The sequence below is a fragment of the Heptranchias perlo genome, chromosome 3, assembly GCF_035084215.1.
Source record: "Heptranchias perlo isolate sHepPer1 chromosome 3, sHepPer1.hap1, whole genome shotgun sequence".
Classification (NCBI taxonomy): Eukaryota; Metazoa; Chordata; class Chondrichthyes; order Hexanchiformes; family Hexanchidae; genus Heptranchias; species Heptranchias perlo.
Window position 1 is genome coordinate 55133897 of NC_090327.1, and position 17037 is coordinate 55150933.

The window sequence follows — 17037 nt, forward strand, 5'->3', positions numbered from 1 at the left end:
TCTGGCCCCGGTAACATCAATTGAAGCAAGGCCCAGAGAAAGAAGTTGTATGTAAAGTTTTGTTGCAGTCAAATAGTAAATCTTCCAAAAGTAGATGCTAATGTGAAAGGAAGGTATGTTATATTGTTGCAATTTGCACCCTCGCAGTTGAGTGTAGCATCTTTATTGCAGATTTTATTGCATTGATAGTTCATGTAAGAAACTTTGTGATTTTAAGTTTGGTAGAGAGAGGGTTCTGATTTTAACAGGGCTTCTGATACTGCAACATGTGAATAGGCCCAACAGGATTAACCCTCGAGAGCTGCATAAGTTATATCAGACTATGCACTAGATACCCATGGCTATGAAAATTTGACAAAGACTTGGATTCGTGTTATTACCAGAGCGATGGAGGACTGCCACCTATTATTGCAGCAGTTGATGAGTATGGAGGGCCAGCTCTTCAAGTCCTGTGGTAGTTCCAGGGGAATCAAGTTAATGTGTAAGATTTAGTGGGTCCCTCCAGAATTTAAAAAAGATTTGCGTGATGGCTGTAGGTGTGGAGTGCATCTGAAATCTCTAATTTGTGTGTTGTCTAGGTGCCCTATAGATTTGGGGGTCTAATGTGTTGCACTTTGTGAAGCAATAATGAACCCAGCCCTGAAGATGCAGGAGTGTACGCGTAGACCAGTTCACATCGACTTGCAATAGCAAAGAAAGTGATTTTTCAAGTACTCAAACGGCACCAGCTTTGAGATGTATTTATTTTCTGTAATGGGGAAGGAGTTGCTGCCTGAAGTATGTTTCTGACAATGCCATGATGTTAATGGATTTAGTTGTTGCAAAGTCATGAACAGCAAAGGCCTTGTTTGGAAGTGAGTATTCCAGAGGGAGAGAGGCAGTGATTGCTGATCCACCATCAGGCTCATGGGACTGCAGTGAAAAGCTGACCACGATATGGGAAAAGGTTGGGGAGATTAACCACCGAGGCATATGCAAGACTAGGTGGTCCCTGGAAGCAGAAGCTGGGGCAATTTGGATTATTGATCTGGGAGAGCCAGTGTGGTTTGGGCCTGATAGAGAATGATGAGGAAGCTGCAAAGGGAAAGTAGGGACTCACTTTGTTTGTTTGAACTTGGGACAGTACCAGGAGAACCAAGGCTGAGGAATTATGATGGGTTAGAAAAGGAATCAAGAAAATAATCTTTGAGAAGGGTATTTCTTGTCCTCATGATATCCCAAAGCACTTTGTCAATGAATCATTTTTGAAGTGTGGTCACTGTTATGAAGGCTGATGTGCCAACTAATTTGCATACAGCAAGGCCTCACACTATTCATAAACCACTTTGGTTTCCCATAAAGAGAAAGCAATAAATAATTATCTTTTCTGGTGCTAATAGGGGTAAAACTAAAAGTGCAGTTGATATATAGAATAGAGCAGAAAAAATTACAGCTGGACATTGACACAGACTTCTTAAAGGAAGTATCAAGAATTATTTTTCTCCTGACAGGAATATACTATACACATACAAACAGAGGTTAAATTAATGAGGTATAAAAGACTTTCTTTTTAATCACACACTACAATTCACTCAAACAGGAAAGGCTTTTACTAGTGCAGCCCTAAACATTTTGGCAGCCCATTATTTCAATAAAGTATCCCAGATGTTCAAACTGGTCAAAACTATTTCCCATACCTCAAAAAAAGTTCTTATTTAGGATTTCTATCTTTAAAAAAATACCCCTTTCAAAAAATTGAGTTACTGAGCAGCAGTTGTCAACAGAAAGACCTGTTCTGCTCTGCTCTCAGATGTGTTCCACATTCATAGACCACTCAAAACAATTCACAGAATATTTAGAAGACTAAAGGGTTTCTGCAAGGAAGTGTTGTGAAAATTCATGTCATCAAGACATTCTAAAACACTTTACATTTTAAAAGTTGTCCATTGGTTATAGTCACTTATTAAGTAAGCAAACACAGCACATTGTAAACAAACAGCAAACGAATGGATGAACAGGTAATCTGGTGGTGGTTGAGGAAAGAATGCTGGCCAGGGCATCAGGACTACTCCTTGGTCTTCAAATCGTGCCATGGGAACAGCTAAACAAGGCCTCAATTTAACATCTCATCCAAATGCTGGAACCTCCTACAGCACTACACAGCAGTGTCAACCTAGATTATGTGCTCAAATCCACATAGGGCTTGAAACCACAACCTGCTGACTCAGCAAGAGTAGTATCAACTGAGCCAAGCTGACAGTATTTGCATTTTAAAGGGAGGATATTTTAACCAATTGTCATATAATCCAGTGTTGTAAATGAATGGAAAAAAGGGGAAATAATAAAAAAAATCAAAAAGGGCAAGTAGGAGAGAACAGAGATCTAAGATGAATGCTAATAAAAACATGCAGATTTTGTGGATTCTTTGTGACATGTATCCAATATATGGAGAAAACCAATATACACATACACACAAACAGAAAAGGAACAACAAGTTTATGCAGGTTTCCTCAAGACTCATAGGTCAATTACTGATTAATTTTTTTCATTCCCTTAAAATCAATCTCAAACATTTAATATTCTTTTGCTTAACCTTGTTGAAACAGACAATAGTACATCAATCACACCAATGCAGTTATCTACAATCAAATGCATTCTGGAATGTTAATTAATGCAGATTTACTCCTCTGGGAGCCAGTGTCCTTGTTAGAAGATTTACAGGAAAATTTAGTAGGCTGCACAGTAGTGGCTGGTACTTCCTGATCATCAAATTGAGAAAGCCCACCCCCTACAATGTAGTTTACTATAGGGCAAGCAAGCACTGTGCTGAAAAGAATCAAGAGGTAGGCAGGTTGGCTCTGTACAGAAAAAACTTCCAACAAAAGAAGTAAAATGGACAGGGAGCTTAGAGAATGGAGGAAGAGCAAAATAAAATTTCTAAGCAAACTAAATCTCAGTACCTACTGTTGATTGCCCTTGCAGAACCACATAGTCTATTATTTTCATTAATATACTTTAAATTAAATATATAGCATATTTTTGATAAGAATCCTTTATTAAACGGTCACATGTAATTCAGAAACAAGTTGAAATTGTGTGGCGGAGTGCTGACACAGCATGGTGAGTCAGGTTTCACACCTGCAATCCTCAGACACTGGAATTCTTGATCCCAGTTGTGCTGTCATGGGGAACTCTGAAGCAAAGACATGTCCGTGTCACCACAAGAATGAAGGGAAATATCAAAAGGAAAGTTGCTCTGTGAGACTACTCTTGTGCACCTCTTAGTGGATTATTTGAGTAGAACTGACAGAGGTCATACATCTGTTTTAGTCAGGGTTGACATATGGCATGTGGAAACTCAAAAAGGTGGTACCAGTGAGAGACGCAAAAGTCACTTACTCCACAACACTGAGTGTAGGCCCAAGGAAAACTGGGAGAGGGGCAAAAAGACTGGAATCATCGGAAAAGATGAAAAGCCGAATTGATTCAAAAATGACACCTTTTATCATCACAGTAAAAGCTGACTCAAAAGAACATTAGTTCAGAAATGAACAAAGGTCATTTGGCCTATTTCTCCATAATCAAGAATATTGAACGACTGGTCATTTCTTATATACATGCTATTATCTTTAAATTAGAGGGGTAGCACCCACTGATATTGACATCTGTCTAATCAAATTGAATACAAATGTATGCCAAAATAGTTATTGAGGTTACACTAAAATATGGCAGTCAGCCACCTTGAATTTAACGAAGCAATCCCATTTTCAAAATGAAATTCTGCATTGGTGAGAAAAACCACCATGTCAAGTTTTGCTCGTCAACTTAAAACCCTTTTAGTAACTGAGATGACAAGCAACTGCTGGCAGAAGGATAGTAAACTAACCAAATCCCCCGTATTACAGAAACTGGAGTTTATAAAAAAAAAGTCACTTTTGTAAAATTAACCATCTCCTTTTAGTTAAAATAGAACAGTTAAAAAAAAACTACTAGTTCAATTTGTACACTTGTTTTGTTTTACAATCATTGATTAGCTGATGGTATCAGCCTCATTTGTCAGGATTTCTGCAAGTTCAGTTAAACCAGCATCAATCAGCGCAGACAAAAAATTCTCCACTGTAGCTTGCAGTCCCTCCCGATCATGCCAAGCAACCAGCAGCAGCTTAGCACGCATCTTCACATCCTCACTATCGGATTCAATTCCACGGATGTCAGACTCCTTCATTTCAAAGTGTGGTGCCAGTACTTTCCACTGTTCTCCAAGCTTGTTGGCAAATATATCTATCTGTTCACCTGTTACAAGCTTAGTCTGCATATCAGGACCTAAAAATAAAGAAAAGCATTAAATGTCATTTCCAGACATTCAATATCTAATTCACACTATTAAGTTAAGCATTCATTGAGTAATGTTTATGGGCAGAACTACTAGTTAGTTGAGAATAAAATATTAGGCTCCAATACTTTACTATGTTGCTAGCTATCATACAGGAATAATATGAATGAAAATAACGAGCCAAAGATATAAATGATCCCGAAAACAATCTCATTTTCTTCAAAGCTTTTTTTCTGCCCCAATCCTCCCTTGGTCGATCCCCCTGCCATTCAAAATTGATAGGACAGGCATGTAATCTGCTCCCATGCTATGGTGTTCTACAACTGACAACTAGAACAATGCAAGCAGCCACAAATTACCCTCCCCATTTCCTTTTCTTGATGTGAAAAATTGCCTGACCCTCACTTTGCATTTTGCCACTAACAGAGAAAGGTCACTCACTGATTTTTTTTTGGTCTATTTTCCTTTCCTAGTTCGCCTTTCCTCCAACCACTACGGGCAATAGGTGAAAATACATACCCCACTATTTCATGGCAGAATAAAATGAAGCATTAACATGCTGGACTTTCCTTACTGGAATGGATTATAGAAAGAAACAGCTTGCATTTATATTGCACCTTTCACAACCTCAGGACGTCCCAAAGTGCTTTACAGCCAATGAAGTACTTTTAAATTGTAGTTATTGTTGTAATGTAGGAAACTTATTTCATCCTACTTCAAGTGTTTACGGGCTATATTTTCTTCAGTTTGCTAATTTTAACCTTCACACTAAAATGTGAAAACACAGAAAAGTATAGTCCCATCAATTTTTGTTATGACAAAACTTTTCAGAGTTTTATTATAACATTGTACAAAGAGGCACATTTAGACACTGCATTTTTTTTTAAAAAATGATATTTTCAGAACAGAATTTGATGTTTTCTTTTATCACATTTCTCTTTGGTCTATTAGAAATTCAACACATTTTCTGCTATTAGCTGCTCAATTTTAGATAAGATTCCTTTAGGAAATAGTTTTCAGTAAAGCCAATAGCAGTTTTTTTTTTAACAACATACCTCAAATCACCACAATTCTGAAGGCAGAACTTGTGGCAATGGGCTAGGCCTCTACCATTGCTCCTCTAAAACCCACTGCTGGAAGGTACAACACAAGCTGCCCAGGCAACTTTCTCTTTTTTTGTTAAACACTTCCTGTGAGGAAGTATCTGGCAGTGCTAAGATTGGGAACGCAAGGTACAAAGCTATATGCTATCATTCCAGCACTGCACGTTAAAGCTGTGACAATGTGCCACCATGTCATCAGACAACACTAAACCTTACTTTTAAAAAAAAAAAATTTTTTTAAACAAAAAAAAGCATGGTTTGGGGGGAGGGGTGGGGAAGAGGCAGCCGCAGTTGGGATCAGGGCCATTCCACTGTCCCCATGTATTTCACGATTGACCTGAAGGAAGTACATGGTGTAAATTAACATAATTAAAGTACTCAAAAAAAAGTTTGACAGTTATAAATTATTCTAAAATGACACCTGAAGCTGCGTCTATAAGTCTAGATTTTTTTTATAAGACTTGAGATGCTATCAAGTCTTCACTTGCAACTAAAGGCATGGAGCCTAATTTCCACCCATTTACCTAGAGGAATTGCTAGTCTTCAGCCTCTAATGGGTCTAAATAAATAGGGTCATGTGGCACATGAAAGTCACAGGTCTCCATTTAAGCGCTGTTCCCTGGGATCCCATGTAACAATGTAAAAGTGCCTTCAAAGCGGATGTTTCTACCTACCTGATAGCAACCATTAACTGCTTGGGAGAGGTCGTTAGCAGCCTTTTGTCACCAGACGATGATGTCAGGTAGTCTGCTGTTGTTGGCTGAAATACATGGGAAACTAGAAATGTCAACATCGGTGGTTTTCTTTTTAAAAAATTAAGATTTCATAATATATTTTTATAGCACTTACTAAACAGAAAAGGTGCATCTGTTTCAGTGACATCTGTTATTTCCAGAATTAATTTTTTTGAATTTACCTAGTGTTATTAGCCTTCAATTCCTAATTCTAAAGTGAATCAGTGTAAATAACATCATGATTCATCAGGTTGCTACTCTCTTCCTCAAGGCTCATCATTGCTAAGCGTGGATAAGTGCTGTGGTTTAGCACTGCTAGTCAAGTATTAAACTTGCACCACAACCTAGGAACGGAGAATAGACTGGTTCTTGTAAAATATCTAACAGTTCTTATATTCTTAATGGTAGAATGCGATCTGAAACCAGAACAGTGGTTCCATTCCAGAACATACATGAACAACGGTCAACAGCAGCAATGATTCTGAATTTAGTGCCAGTGCAATCATGCCTTTTAATGTGTGCCATAATTTAAAACAAAATAGCAGCCATTTCATGTGTTTTCAGCTCACATGGAGCCTGCCAAAGAAGGAAATCACTACAACTGCTCAGCATCTAGGAGATTTGCGCATTTTTTAATGTGTTTTTTACCCCAGCAGTGCCCAGGGCAGTCACTAATACACAGAAAACGGATTATACAAAATGCATTTTCAACTTGTGTGAGCAGTGATTTGCTTGTATTACACAGCAAGCTCCAACTACAACAGAATCCTGATCTTATTACACGTCAATGGCAACAATTCTTCCCATTGACCAATCACAACAGTGAATTTTCTGTGCTTCAGCAGCTGCCCTGGGCTCTGCTGAGAGAAATAACATTTACAAAATTCACAAATCTCCTACTATCCCATGTATTTTTCAGGCAGCAGCAGACTACCTGACATTGTCATCATGCGGTGAGAAAATATTGCTAACGATGTTCTCTAAGCAGTTAGTGGCTGCTACCAAATAGGCGAAACATCCGTTCAAACTTTCTAAATTAGATAATCAAATTGAATGTACTCCAGGAACTAGCAAAGGTGCTTTGCGGATGAACTATGCTGTTTTAAGCTTGGAGCTTTCATTTAATTTTTCTGATTTTCCTTATCTTTGTACACCACCCTTCCATTCCTTAGTTTCTCACCAACACTACCAACTCAGGTCAGCAACTGAAAAAAAATGAACTCCTGCTTTTTTTTTTGTTTCACATATCTGCTTATGTTTCTGAATAAAGCAATGGAAAAGACTACTCTTGCCTTTTTCTTTAATAAGGAAAAGTGTCGGGGGGTGGGGTGGGGGGGTTGGAGTCATAACTATATCATTATGCCTCAGATCTGCTATCATTAATGTTGAGAAATTAGTACATTACTATTAGGTAGCTCTGAATCTTCAATATATTTCATATAAAAGTTGCATTTCATACTTACTTTCATTGCTTTCCTTTAGCAATGCATCATCATTATCTTCTTCCTCATCTTCATCCTCTGCTGTCTTTATCTCTTCAGAGGGAGGCTGGAAGCAGTCACAAAAGTGATAAATGATCCTGCAGTTCAAGTTTTGAAGACTCCAACTTTTATCCCTGGGAGTTTCACGTTAATCCTGTTTATCATAGATAACTAAATACAGCTACTTTAACAGTCACAAGTCCGATGTGACCGTGGAAATTTTATCCAAAACCAGAAAATAAAATTGGACTACTTAAATTGCACACATTTATGTAAAGGCTGCAAAATTAACAGGCATGACATATTGTAGCCATTTGCACTTTTTAGTGGTCTGGTGGCTGCACATGGAATGCCTTAGAAGAGAACATTTCAAGATTTTGAAAAATGGGATATTTCAAGTTTGAAGTTATCAAATCTATTTATAGCTTGCTTACCCAAAAGGACTGTTCAGGAGATGAAGGAAAACTTCTGTAGTCAACAATGGGGGTAATATACTACACAGAGACCTACTGCTCCTGCCTCTACCCTCACTGCCACGGGGATAAGTTTTTGGAAAAGTGGCCTGGAGGGAGCATCATCTTTGGAGGAGCTATCCCAGAATTTGACTATTAATTTCCAATACAGCTTTATGGGGTATCACTGGTGTAACTGGGGTGAATTTTGATAAACTCTTTTAAACTTTCCGTATCCCTCTCTCCTTTTCTGTCTGACTCCAAAGCTGTTCCTAGGATTATAGCATGCAACTGACCTGGTTATCCACTGCCAGATATTACTTGACTATCTCAATCAATATTATGCTTTTCTTTCTTCATCCAAATCCTCCTACTACTCTAGGATTATCCTGGAGAACAAAGACAATTTTTTCTTTTCTTACTGATCATCTTCCCTGACTATTTCTCTGCTTCCTCCATTTCCACTTTGAACATCAAATGTGAGGATCTCATAAGATAATTTTCTCTCCAAGATTGTGACCATACGCTCAATCCCTCAGTTGCTGCCTCCTCCACTCTACTCCCAGCCCTCTCCACACCCCCAACCTCTGCCCTACATCCCTCCACAGTTTCTCCCTCATCGCCTCCAGGCCCTCATCAAGCTCATAATGAGATCCCCTTCCAACTCAACTCATTACGCAAGTACCCATCTATCATCATTGGATACCTCTCTTCAGTCTCTGTCCACCCAGCTTGCCATCATTAATCCCTCTCCTCAAAAAAAACCTCCCTTGACCCTTCTTTCCTCTCCAAATTCCTCCCCTTTCTCTTTAAATTCTTTGAACATTTCATTGAGACCCAGCTCCATATCCAAATGTCCTATCACTACTACCTCTTTGAATCCTTTCAATCTGATTTCCATCCTGTCTACACTACCTCATCCAAGCCATCAATTAAAACCTTTGTCGCTGTGATCATCATGGACCATCCCACCTCATCCACCTTGACCTTCCTGTGACATTTAACCACTCCATTCTTCTCCACCATCTCGCCACTGCGTCTACCTCCGTGGCACAGCCATGGCATGGTTCCACTCCTACCTGCCCCAACACAGCCAGCACATCCCCATAATGGCATTCATCCCACTCTTGTACGTTCAGATCCAAAAGGTGCACCCATGACCCCCTTCTTTTCCTGTCTACATGCTGCACCTTGACGATATCATTCAGAACCCTGGGGGGGGTCAGCTTTCACATGTATGTTGACAACGTCCAGTTTTATCTCTTCCAGCACCACTCATGACTCCTTGACCATCACTATGCTCTGACTGCTGAGCTAATTTTAAATCTTGGATAAGCAAGAACGACCTTTGATTCAACAGTGGTAAAACTGAAGTCACTGCTTTCAGCTCCCGCCTGAAACTCCATACCTTAGTATTCGACTCCCTCCCTGTCTTTGGTAGATCCCTCAGGTTGAACAGTCTTGGTGCCCTGTTCGATTCTCGGCTGATCTTCAAACGCCACATTTTTGTCATCATCAAGACCACCAACTTCCACCTCCACAACGTCACCAATGTCTGCCCCTACCTCATACTCACTGCTGCAAAAACGTTCAGCTACGCCTTTGTCACCTTCAGAATCAAATGCATGAATGCTCTTCTCGCCAGCCTCCCTTCACCTTCCACCCTTTATAATATGCAACTCATCCAAAATTCTGTCAGCTACACTCACCACCACACTTAGTCCTGATTCCTGTACTCACCAAACTTCACTGGGCCTCTACCCACCTACGTACCAATTTCAAAATCCTTGTCCTTGTCTATGAATCCTTAGCCTTGCCCCTCCCTACCTCAACAACTACATTCAGACCTATGCATCTACATACACCCCTCTGCTCTTCCAATTAGAGTCTCATTTGCATCCCTCCTTTGCGGCACTCCACTTTCAACCGCAGTGCTTCAGCCATTTTGGCACACGTTTGAACATTATAGAATCATAGAAGTTTACAACATGGAAACAGGCCCTTCGGCCCAACATGTCCATGTCGCCCAGTTTATACCACTAAGCTAGTCCCAATTGCCTGCACTTGGCCCATATCCCTCTATACCCATCTTACCCATATAACTGTCCAAATGCTTTTTAAAAGACAAAATTGTACCCGCCTCTACTACTGCCTCTGGCAGCTCGTTCCAGACACTCACCATCCTTTGAGTGAAAAAATTGCCCCTCTGGACCCTTTTGTATCTCTTCCCCTCTCACCTTAAATCTATGCCCCCTCGTTATAGACTCCCCTACCTTTGGGAAAAGATTTTGACTATCTACCTTATCTATGCCCCTCATTATTTTATAGACTTCTATAAGATCACCCCTAAACCTCCTACTCTCCAGGGAAAAAAGTCTCAGTCTATCTAACCTCTCCCTAAAAGTCAAACCATCAAGTCCCGGTAGCATCCTAGTAAATCTTTTCTGCATTCTTTCTAGTTTAATAATATCCTTTCTATAATAGGGTGACCAGGACTGTACACAGTATTCCAAGTGTGGCCTTACTAATGTCTTGTACAACTTCAACAAGACATCCCAACTCCTGTATTCAATGTTCTGACCAATGAAACCAAGCATGCTGAATGCCTTCTTCACCACCCTATCCACCTGTGACTCCACTTTCAAGGAGCTATGAACCTGTACTCCTAGATCTCTTTGTTCTATAACTCTCCCCAACGCCCTACCATTAACGGAGTAGGTCCGGCCCGATTCGATCTACCAAAATGCATCACCTCACATTTATCTAAATTAAACTCCATCTGCCATTCATCGGCCCACTGGCCCAATTTATCATGATCCCGTTGCAATCCGAGATAACCTTCTTCACTGTCCACAATGCCACCAATCTTGGTGTCATCTGCAAACTTACTAACCATGCCTCCTAAATTCTCATCCAAATCATTAATATAAATAACAAATAACAGCGGACCCAGTACCGATCCCTGAGGCACACCGCTGATCACAGGCCTCCAGTTTGAAAAACAACCCTCTACAACCACCCTCTGTCTTCTGTCGTCAATCCAATTTTGTATCCAATTGGCTACCTCACCTTGGATCCCGTGAGATTTAACCTTATGTAACAACCTACCATGCGGTACCTTGTCAAAGGCTTTGCTGAAGTCCATGTAGACCACGTCTACTGCACAGCCCTCATCTATCTTCTTGGTTACCCCTTCAAAAAACTCAATCAAATTCATGAGACATGATTTTCCTCTCACAAAACCATGCTGACTGTTCCTAATCAGTCCCTGCCTCTCCAAATGCCTGTAGATCCTGTCTCTCAGAATACCCTCTAACAACTTACCCACTACAGATGTCAGGCTATGTAGTTCCCAGGCTTTTCCCTGCCGCCCTTCTTAAACAAAGGCACAACATTTGCTACCCTCCAATCTTCAGGCACCTCACCTGTAGCTGTCGATGATTCAAATATCTCTGCTAGGGGACCCGCAATTTCCTCCCTAACCTCCCATAACGTCCTGGGATACATTTCATCAAGTCCCGAAGATTTATCTACCTTGATGCGCGTTAAGACTTCCAGCACCTCCCTCTCTGTAATATGTACACTCCTCAAGACATCACTATTTATTTCCCCAAGTTCCCTAACATCCATGCCTTTCTCAACCGTAAATACCGATGCGAAATATTCATTCAGGATCTCACCCATCTCTTGTGGTTCCGCACATAGATGACCTTGTTGATCCTTAAGAGGCCCTACTCTCTCCCTAGTTACTCTTTTGCCCTTTATGTATTTGTAGAAGCTCTTTGGATTCTCCTTTGCCTTATCTGCCAAAGCAATCTCATGTCCCCTTTTTGCCCTCCTGATTTCTCTCTTAACTCTACTCCGGCAATCTCTATACTCTTCAAGGGATCCACTTGATCCCAGCTGCCTATGCATGTCATATGCCTCCTTCTTCTTTTTGACTAGGGCCTCAATCTCCCGAGTCATCCAAGGTTCCCTACTTCTACCAGCCTTGCCCTTCACTTTATAAGGAATGTGCTTACCCTGAACCCTGGTTAACACACTTTTGAAAGCCTCCCACTTACCAGACGTCCCTTTGCCTGCCAACAGACTCTCCCAATCAACTTCTGAAAGTTCCTGTCTAATACCATCAAAATTGGCCTTTCCTCAATTTAGAATTTTAACTTTTGGGCTAGACCCATCATTCTCCATAGCTATCTTAAAACTAATGGAATTATGATCACTGGTCCCAAAGTGATCCCTCACTAACACTTGTCACCTGCCCTTCCTTATTTCCCAAGAGGAGGTCAAGTTTTGCCCCCTCTCTAGTCGGGCCATCCACATACTGAATGAGAAATTCCTCCTGAATACGCAACAAATTTCTCCCCATTCAAGCCCCTAATGCTATGGCTGTCCCAGTCAATGTTGGGAAAGTTAAAGTCCCCTATATTACCACATTCTACCTAGGCCCCTCTGCCTTGCTACTTCTCTCCCCTCCTCAAAACCTACCTCTTCAATTTTGCCTTTGGTCACCCCCCCACCACAATCTTCTTCCTCTATTTCTCAGTCTCTGGTTATTTTCTGCCTTTGTGAAGCACTTTGGTAGATTTTATGTTAAAGGCATTATATAAAAGTAAGTTGTTTCTTCCCGCATGGTGCACTGGATTATAGTGTCAGGATGTATTGAGTAAAGGCTTGTTTTTCTGTTTTTCACTAAACTGTTTCTAAATCCAACTTAGTACTCCATTGAAACTTAACAAAAAGGCATGCAGGCCCTGCCTATATAGCAGGGATGCAGTGATAGCTGTTCCATGGACTCTGTTCCTCTCAATGATGTCTCACTAACGAACATGGAGGCTTGATGACTCAGAATACCATATTCTAAACAAGTTAATTACTCAGACATCTCTTCCAGCTTTCAAAATATGGCACTGCACTTATGCTTCTGTATCCCATAATTAAGTCACAAACACGAGGCAGACAGATACTCACAGGTAGTTCCTTAGCCAATTTGATAACCATGTTGTCTAGGTACTCAGGCAAGCTCTTGAACTGCTGGTTAGTTGGCTGGAAGAAGTGTGGACTTCTTCGTGCTAGCAGCCTCAAAGCCCTCCAGCCATAATTGGAATTGTTTACCACCCTGCGCCATTGAAATAAAAAGCACTGTTGTCAGAATGTGAACAGATTCCTGATAATCATAATTTCATGGACAGTTAACAGATCTGTAAGTATGTGAAATCACGAAAACTTACTTGTACTCTTCTTCAACCATGTTCTCTGGATCAGCTTGTTCAATAGCTTCTTCAAAAAACTCTTCTAGAGTGGGCATAAACTCTCTGCAATCACAAGCATTAATGTGTTAGAAGGCAATGTAACCACATAAATCACATCAAACTAAACATAAAAACGCAATAAAACTGTGATCAGCATGGCAGTGACATATAAAGTGGTCATTTACAAAACAGTGGCCTTCACTGGGACATTTCTTGATGCTTGAACCTATTGTTCACAAGTCTGTAGAACTTAGTCAATTCTCTACTAACCTACTAGATATGGGTATATCCAGTTAGATCACAATAGTTTAGCCATTTGTAGGTAAACTGATATGTTTCTTATCTACCAACAATTTAGCCAGCATAGGTGTTGGAGCTCCACGGAAGTTGTACTTTCTTGTTACTGGCTCTCATGTCTGAGAGTTCATGGCTGACGAGGTGAGTAGGCAATAAAAGGAAAAAGATTTACCTTATTAAAATTAGAAAATGGAGACAATGTGTTTTATTTTAAAAAGCACACTCAACCACTACCCTGTATAAATGTACACAATGGAAGATGATCCTCACATTGGGGGGGCGGGGGGAGGAGGTCATCCGTCAGATAAGTAGTCATAAATGTGCCTTTGAGTAACTGTACATATATGCCAGTGTTACCACCAGAACCCAAATCAGCATTGGAGAATAAACAAGACAGAAACCAGTAACCACGTCATATGACAGAACCAATTCCATTTGAAGTAGTTCTGTAAGATAACTAGAGTGTAACTGCTGACTGGGGCTCCCAAGGATTAAGTTGTGAAAAATAAGCCTGGGCATTCTCAACATGGAACTTACAGAACTCATTAGGCAAAGTATTTGTTTTTCAAAGAAATAACACATTGCTGTTTTTTTTTAAAAAGTCATAAATATAGGATTTTTATAGAGCTTAGTACAAAGTTGCTTGAAGTCTTTAACATAGTTATTCACTTCCCACCATGTATTTCTCTTGTTAGGCTTTCGGTGCCAACCTCTAACCAAAAGGACAGATAAAAATCTGCTCCCAGCATCTCCTAATACAACAGGAGGCATGCATTGAGGAATGACGTCAATCCTCTATTCCAACTTTTATCCCTGTCTTTAGTAGGAAGTAGCCTTTTGCCACTTCACATGTCCAGGTGGGACTGGAAATTAACTGAGCAGGAAACCTCAAATTCAGAACAGAATTCTACCTCTTCATGTCGCAGCATGTCAATGCACGAACACACTGTGCCACTGATCCACAAATATACTGATAGGTTCCTGACTTGTACAAAAGCAGTATTAATACAAAATGCTATCTGTGATTGCTTTAAGTGTAGTCAAATTTTCAGATCCTTCGAAAAAGGTCTTGTTATGTTAAGATGCATCTCTCACCTGCTCTCGGACTTACAGGCCTCCATGTTGTCAGGGCAGAGATTCCAAAGCCGTGTCAGCTCATCACTGCAGGAAACAAAAAGACTCCATATTAGATACGTGAAGTACGACCACAGTGTCATTTACACAGGCTTGTCTTTTAAGTTTATAAGTTTAAGCACCACTAAATGAGATTCATCTGTCAAACTAGTGTACAAGCTGCAACAAAAGCTAAATACTACAGATGCTGGAAATCTGAAATAAAAATAGAAAATGCTGTTAACGTTCAGCAGGTACGTGAGATATAAAAAGTTTCATCGATCTGAAACATGAACTCTGGTTCTCTCTCCACAGATGCTGTCTGACCTGCTGAGTGTTTCCAGCATTTTCTGTTTTATTTTAGTGTACAAACTGCACTGGTTAGCTACAATCAAACTATTGTACAGACTGTGCCAGTTAGCTAGCCACACAAATATCTGAATTCCACTGGTACACCAGCCAAACCTGCATGTCACAAAAATCTCCATGAAGCTGTTTGCCTCACACAGGATTTTACAGTATTTACCTCCAAATCTTTTTAATGTCATAAAGTGATCCTTAACAGCCTCACTCTTATAGCTTAGCACTGAAGAGACTCCTAAAGACATAGTCCAGTATTTCAGAACTATAAACATTTTAGAAATCACAACAAATGGACTGGATGACACAGCAAGTCATCAAATATTTGTCCTAGTTCTAGAACCCGAGCTTGAATCTGGCCTGGGGTGAAGGTTCGAAGACCTCACTCTGGCAGCTACAAAGGTCCTACATTAAATGTGTTTGGGCACTGTCAAGTCAGCTCCTAATGCATATGGGCCCAAAGCACAAAACTATCCTATTTTGGCACTAACTAGCTATCTACTTCAGAGAAACCACTAGACTGGCATTGAGGGTGGAAAAATTCACCCACGTCTAGCAGGGGAGTTGAGGTATATTGCTGGGCCAGAGAGAGTTACTCTGCATCCATGCTATATCTGGCCTGAATGCCAAAAATGGAAAACCAGGGTGCCAATCCCTACTGATATCACACATTAATGGGCACAAAAAGTGTTTTAAATATTTTAAAGGAATTGTTATCAAAAGGACAGCAAGGTTTTTTTAAAAGGAAATGAATATGGACTATTTAATGGGCTAAGTTTAACAGGGTGTCTCATTCTTGGGAATCCAAGATGAAATCAAGAGGAAAAAAAAACTACCTCTAACCTTGTGGACCCATCTCGAGGGAGACTGACTTGAAACCACAGTCTATCTATCAACCCCTTTGAAGTTCTTTTCAAAGATTGTGACTGAAACTAAATGCCACAGCGACTCTGGTAATTACCCAGCCATGCTGGATAATACCATAACCTAGAAATTCCAGTCTCAAAAATCATTAACTTGACATCTACAAAATTAAATACCATCTGTCAAACAAAACTTTCTGTTGAAGTTGAAATTAATAGCATAAATTTTCTATAATTTTATCTTGAAATTTCATCAAGCTGCATCCAAAATTAAGGTGTATAATAATTTTTGAGTTTATGTGAAGTTAAATTGGAGGCAGAGGACAGGCACAATTATTTAAGGTTAGATTATAATACCATATTGACTAAACTATTCACCTGCTTTACTGAGCCCAATTATTCTGATCTGGCTTTTTGTAACTTACGCGCTTAATGAAAAGACTATTCTTGGGTAGCAGACATGTACCCAAGCACTCGTAACATGTTTATATCGATCTGTCTATTTACAGTATTGGTAGTGCTGGAACATGACTCATAATGCAGCAACTATATGAAACATGATTTTTGTGTATATCCCCCACTCTGCTGCAAAATTGCATTTGTACCTACTTTCCCATTAAGACCTTCTTGCTTGGTCCTTTTCCAAAAAAATCTTCAGGAGCGGGTCGTTTTCTTGCAGGCTTTGGAACTTTGGATTCAGGTGGTCTTTAAAAACCAAATATATCTAATCATCAAAGTGAACTTACGACTTCTGGTGTGCGCGTGTTAGAGAGAGAGAGCGCGAGAGAGAACACTAGCACAGTCTCAAAAATGTAACAAATTTCCAGGGGGGGGGTTGGTGAAAGAGGGAGTTAAATTGTTAAAAATGGGAAACCTGACCCCAACCCACCATGAATGCGCTTATTTCCAGTTTAACTGGGGCGGGTTTGGTGTCAGCCAAGTAGCCCGCTCTCGAGAGGGTTGGCAATTATAATATTTAAATGGGGCTTCATGCCTAAGATTTTGTCAGCGATTTGGATTAACGTCTCCAGCACGGGTTTTGCAGGGCTTGGGAAACCCGGCAGCTAAAG

At 40.2% G+C, this 17037-nt stretch overlaps 1 protein-coding gene across 3 annotated transcripts in view; it reads right to left on the reverse strand.

Annotated features, from left to right (window-relative positions):
* Positions 1-1527: 1527 nt before the first annotated feature.
* Positions 1528-17037, reverse strand: part of thoc1 (THO complex 1) — a 44368-nt gene continuing 28858 nt past the window's right edge. For 2 of the 3 annotated variants that reach the window (XM_067979748.1, XM_067979747.1), the window contains exons 16-21: positions 16577-16672; positions 14727-14792; positions 13314-13397; positions 13054-13201; positions 7613-7697; positions 1528-4302 (exon numbers count right to left, since the gene is read on the reverse strand). In XM_067979748.1, the coding sequence (XP_067835849.1) occupies positions 4010-4302; positions 7613-7697; positions 13054-13201; positions 13314-13397; positions 14727-14792; positions 16577-16672 (772 nt within the window). In that variant the 3' untranslated portion in view covers positions 1528-4009. Of the gene's footprint in view, positions 4303-6089; positions 6176-7612; positions 7698-13053; positions 13202-13313; positions 13398-14726; positions 14793-16576; positions 16673-17037 lie in introns of all 3 variants that reach the window. The other variant, XM_067979749.1, reaches the window with a different exon arrangement.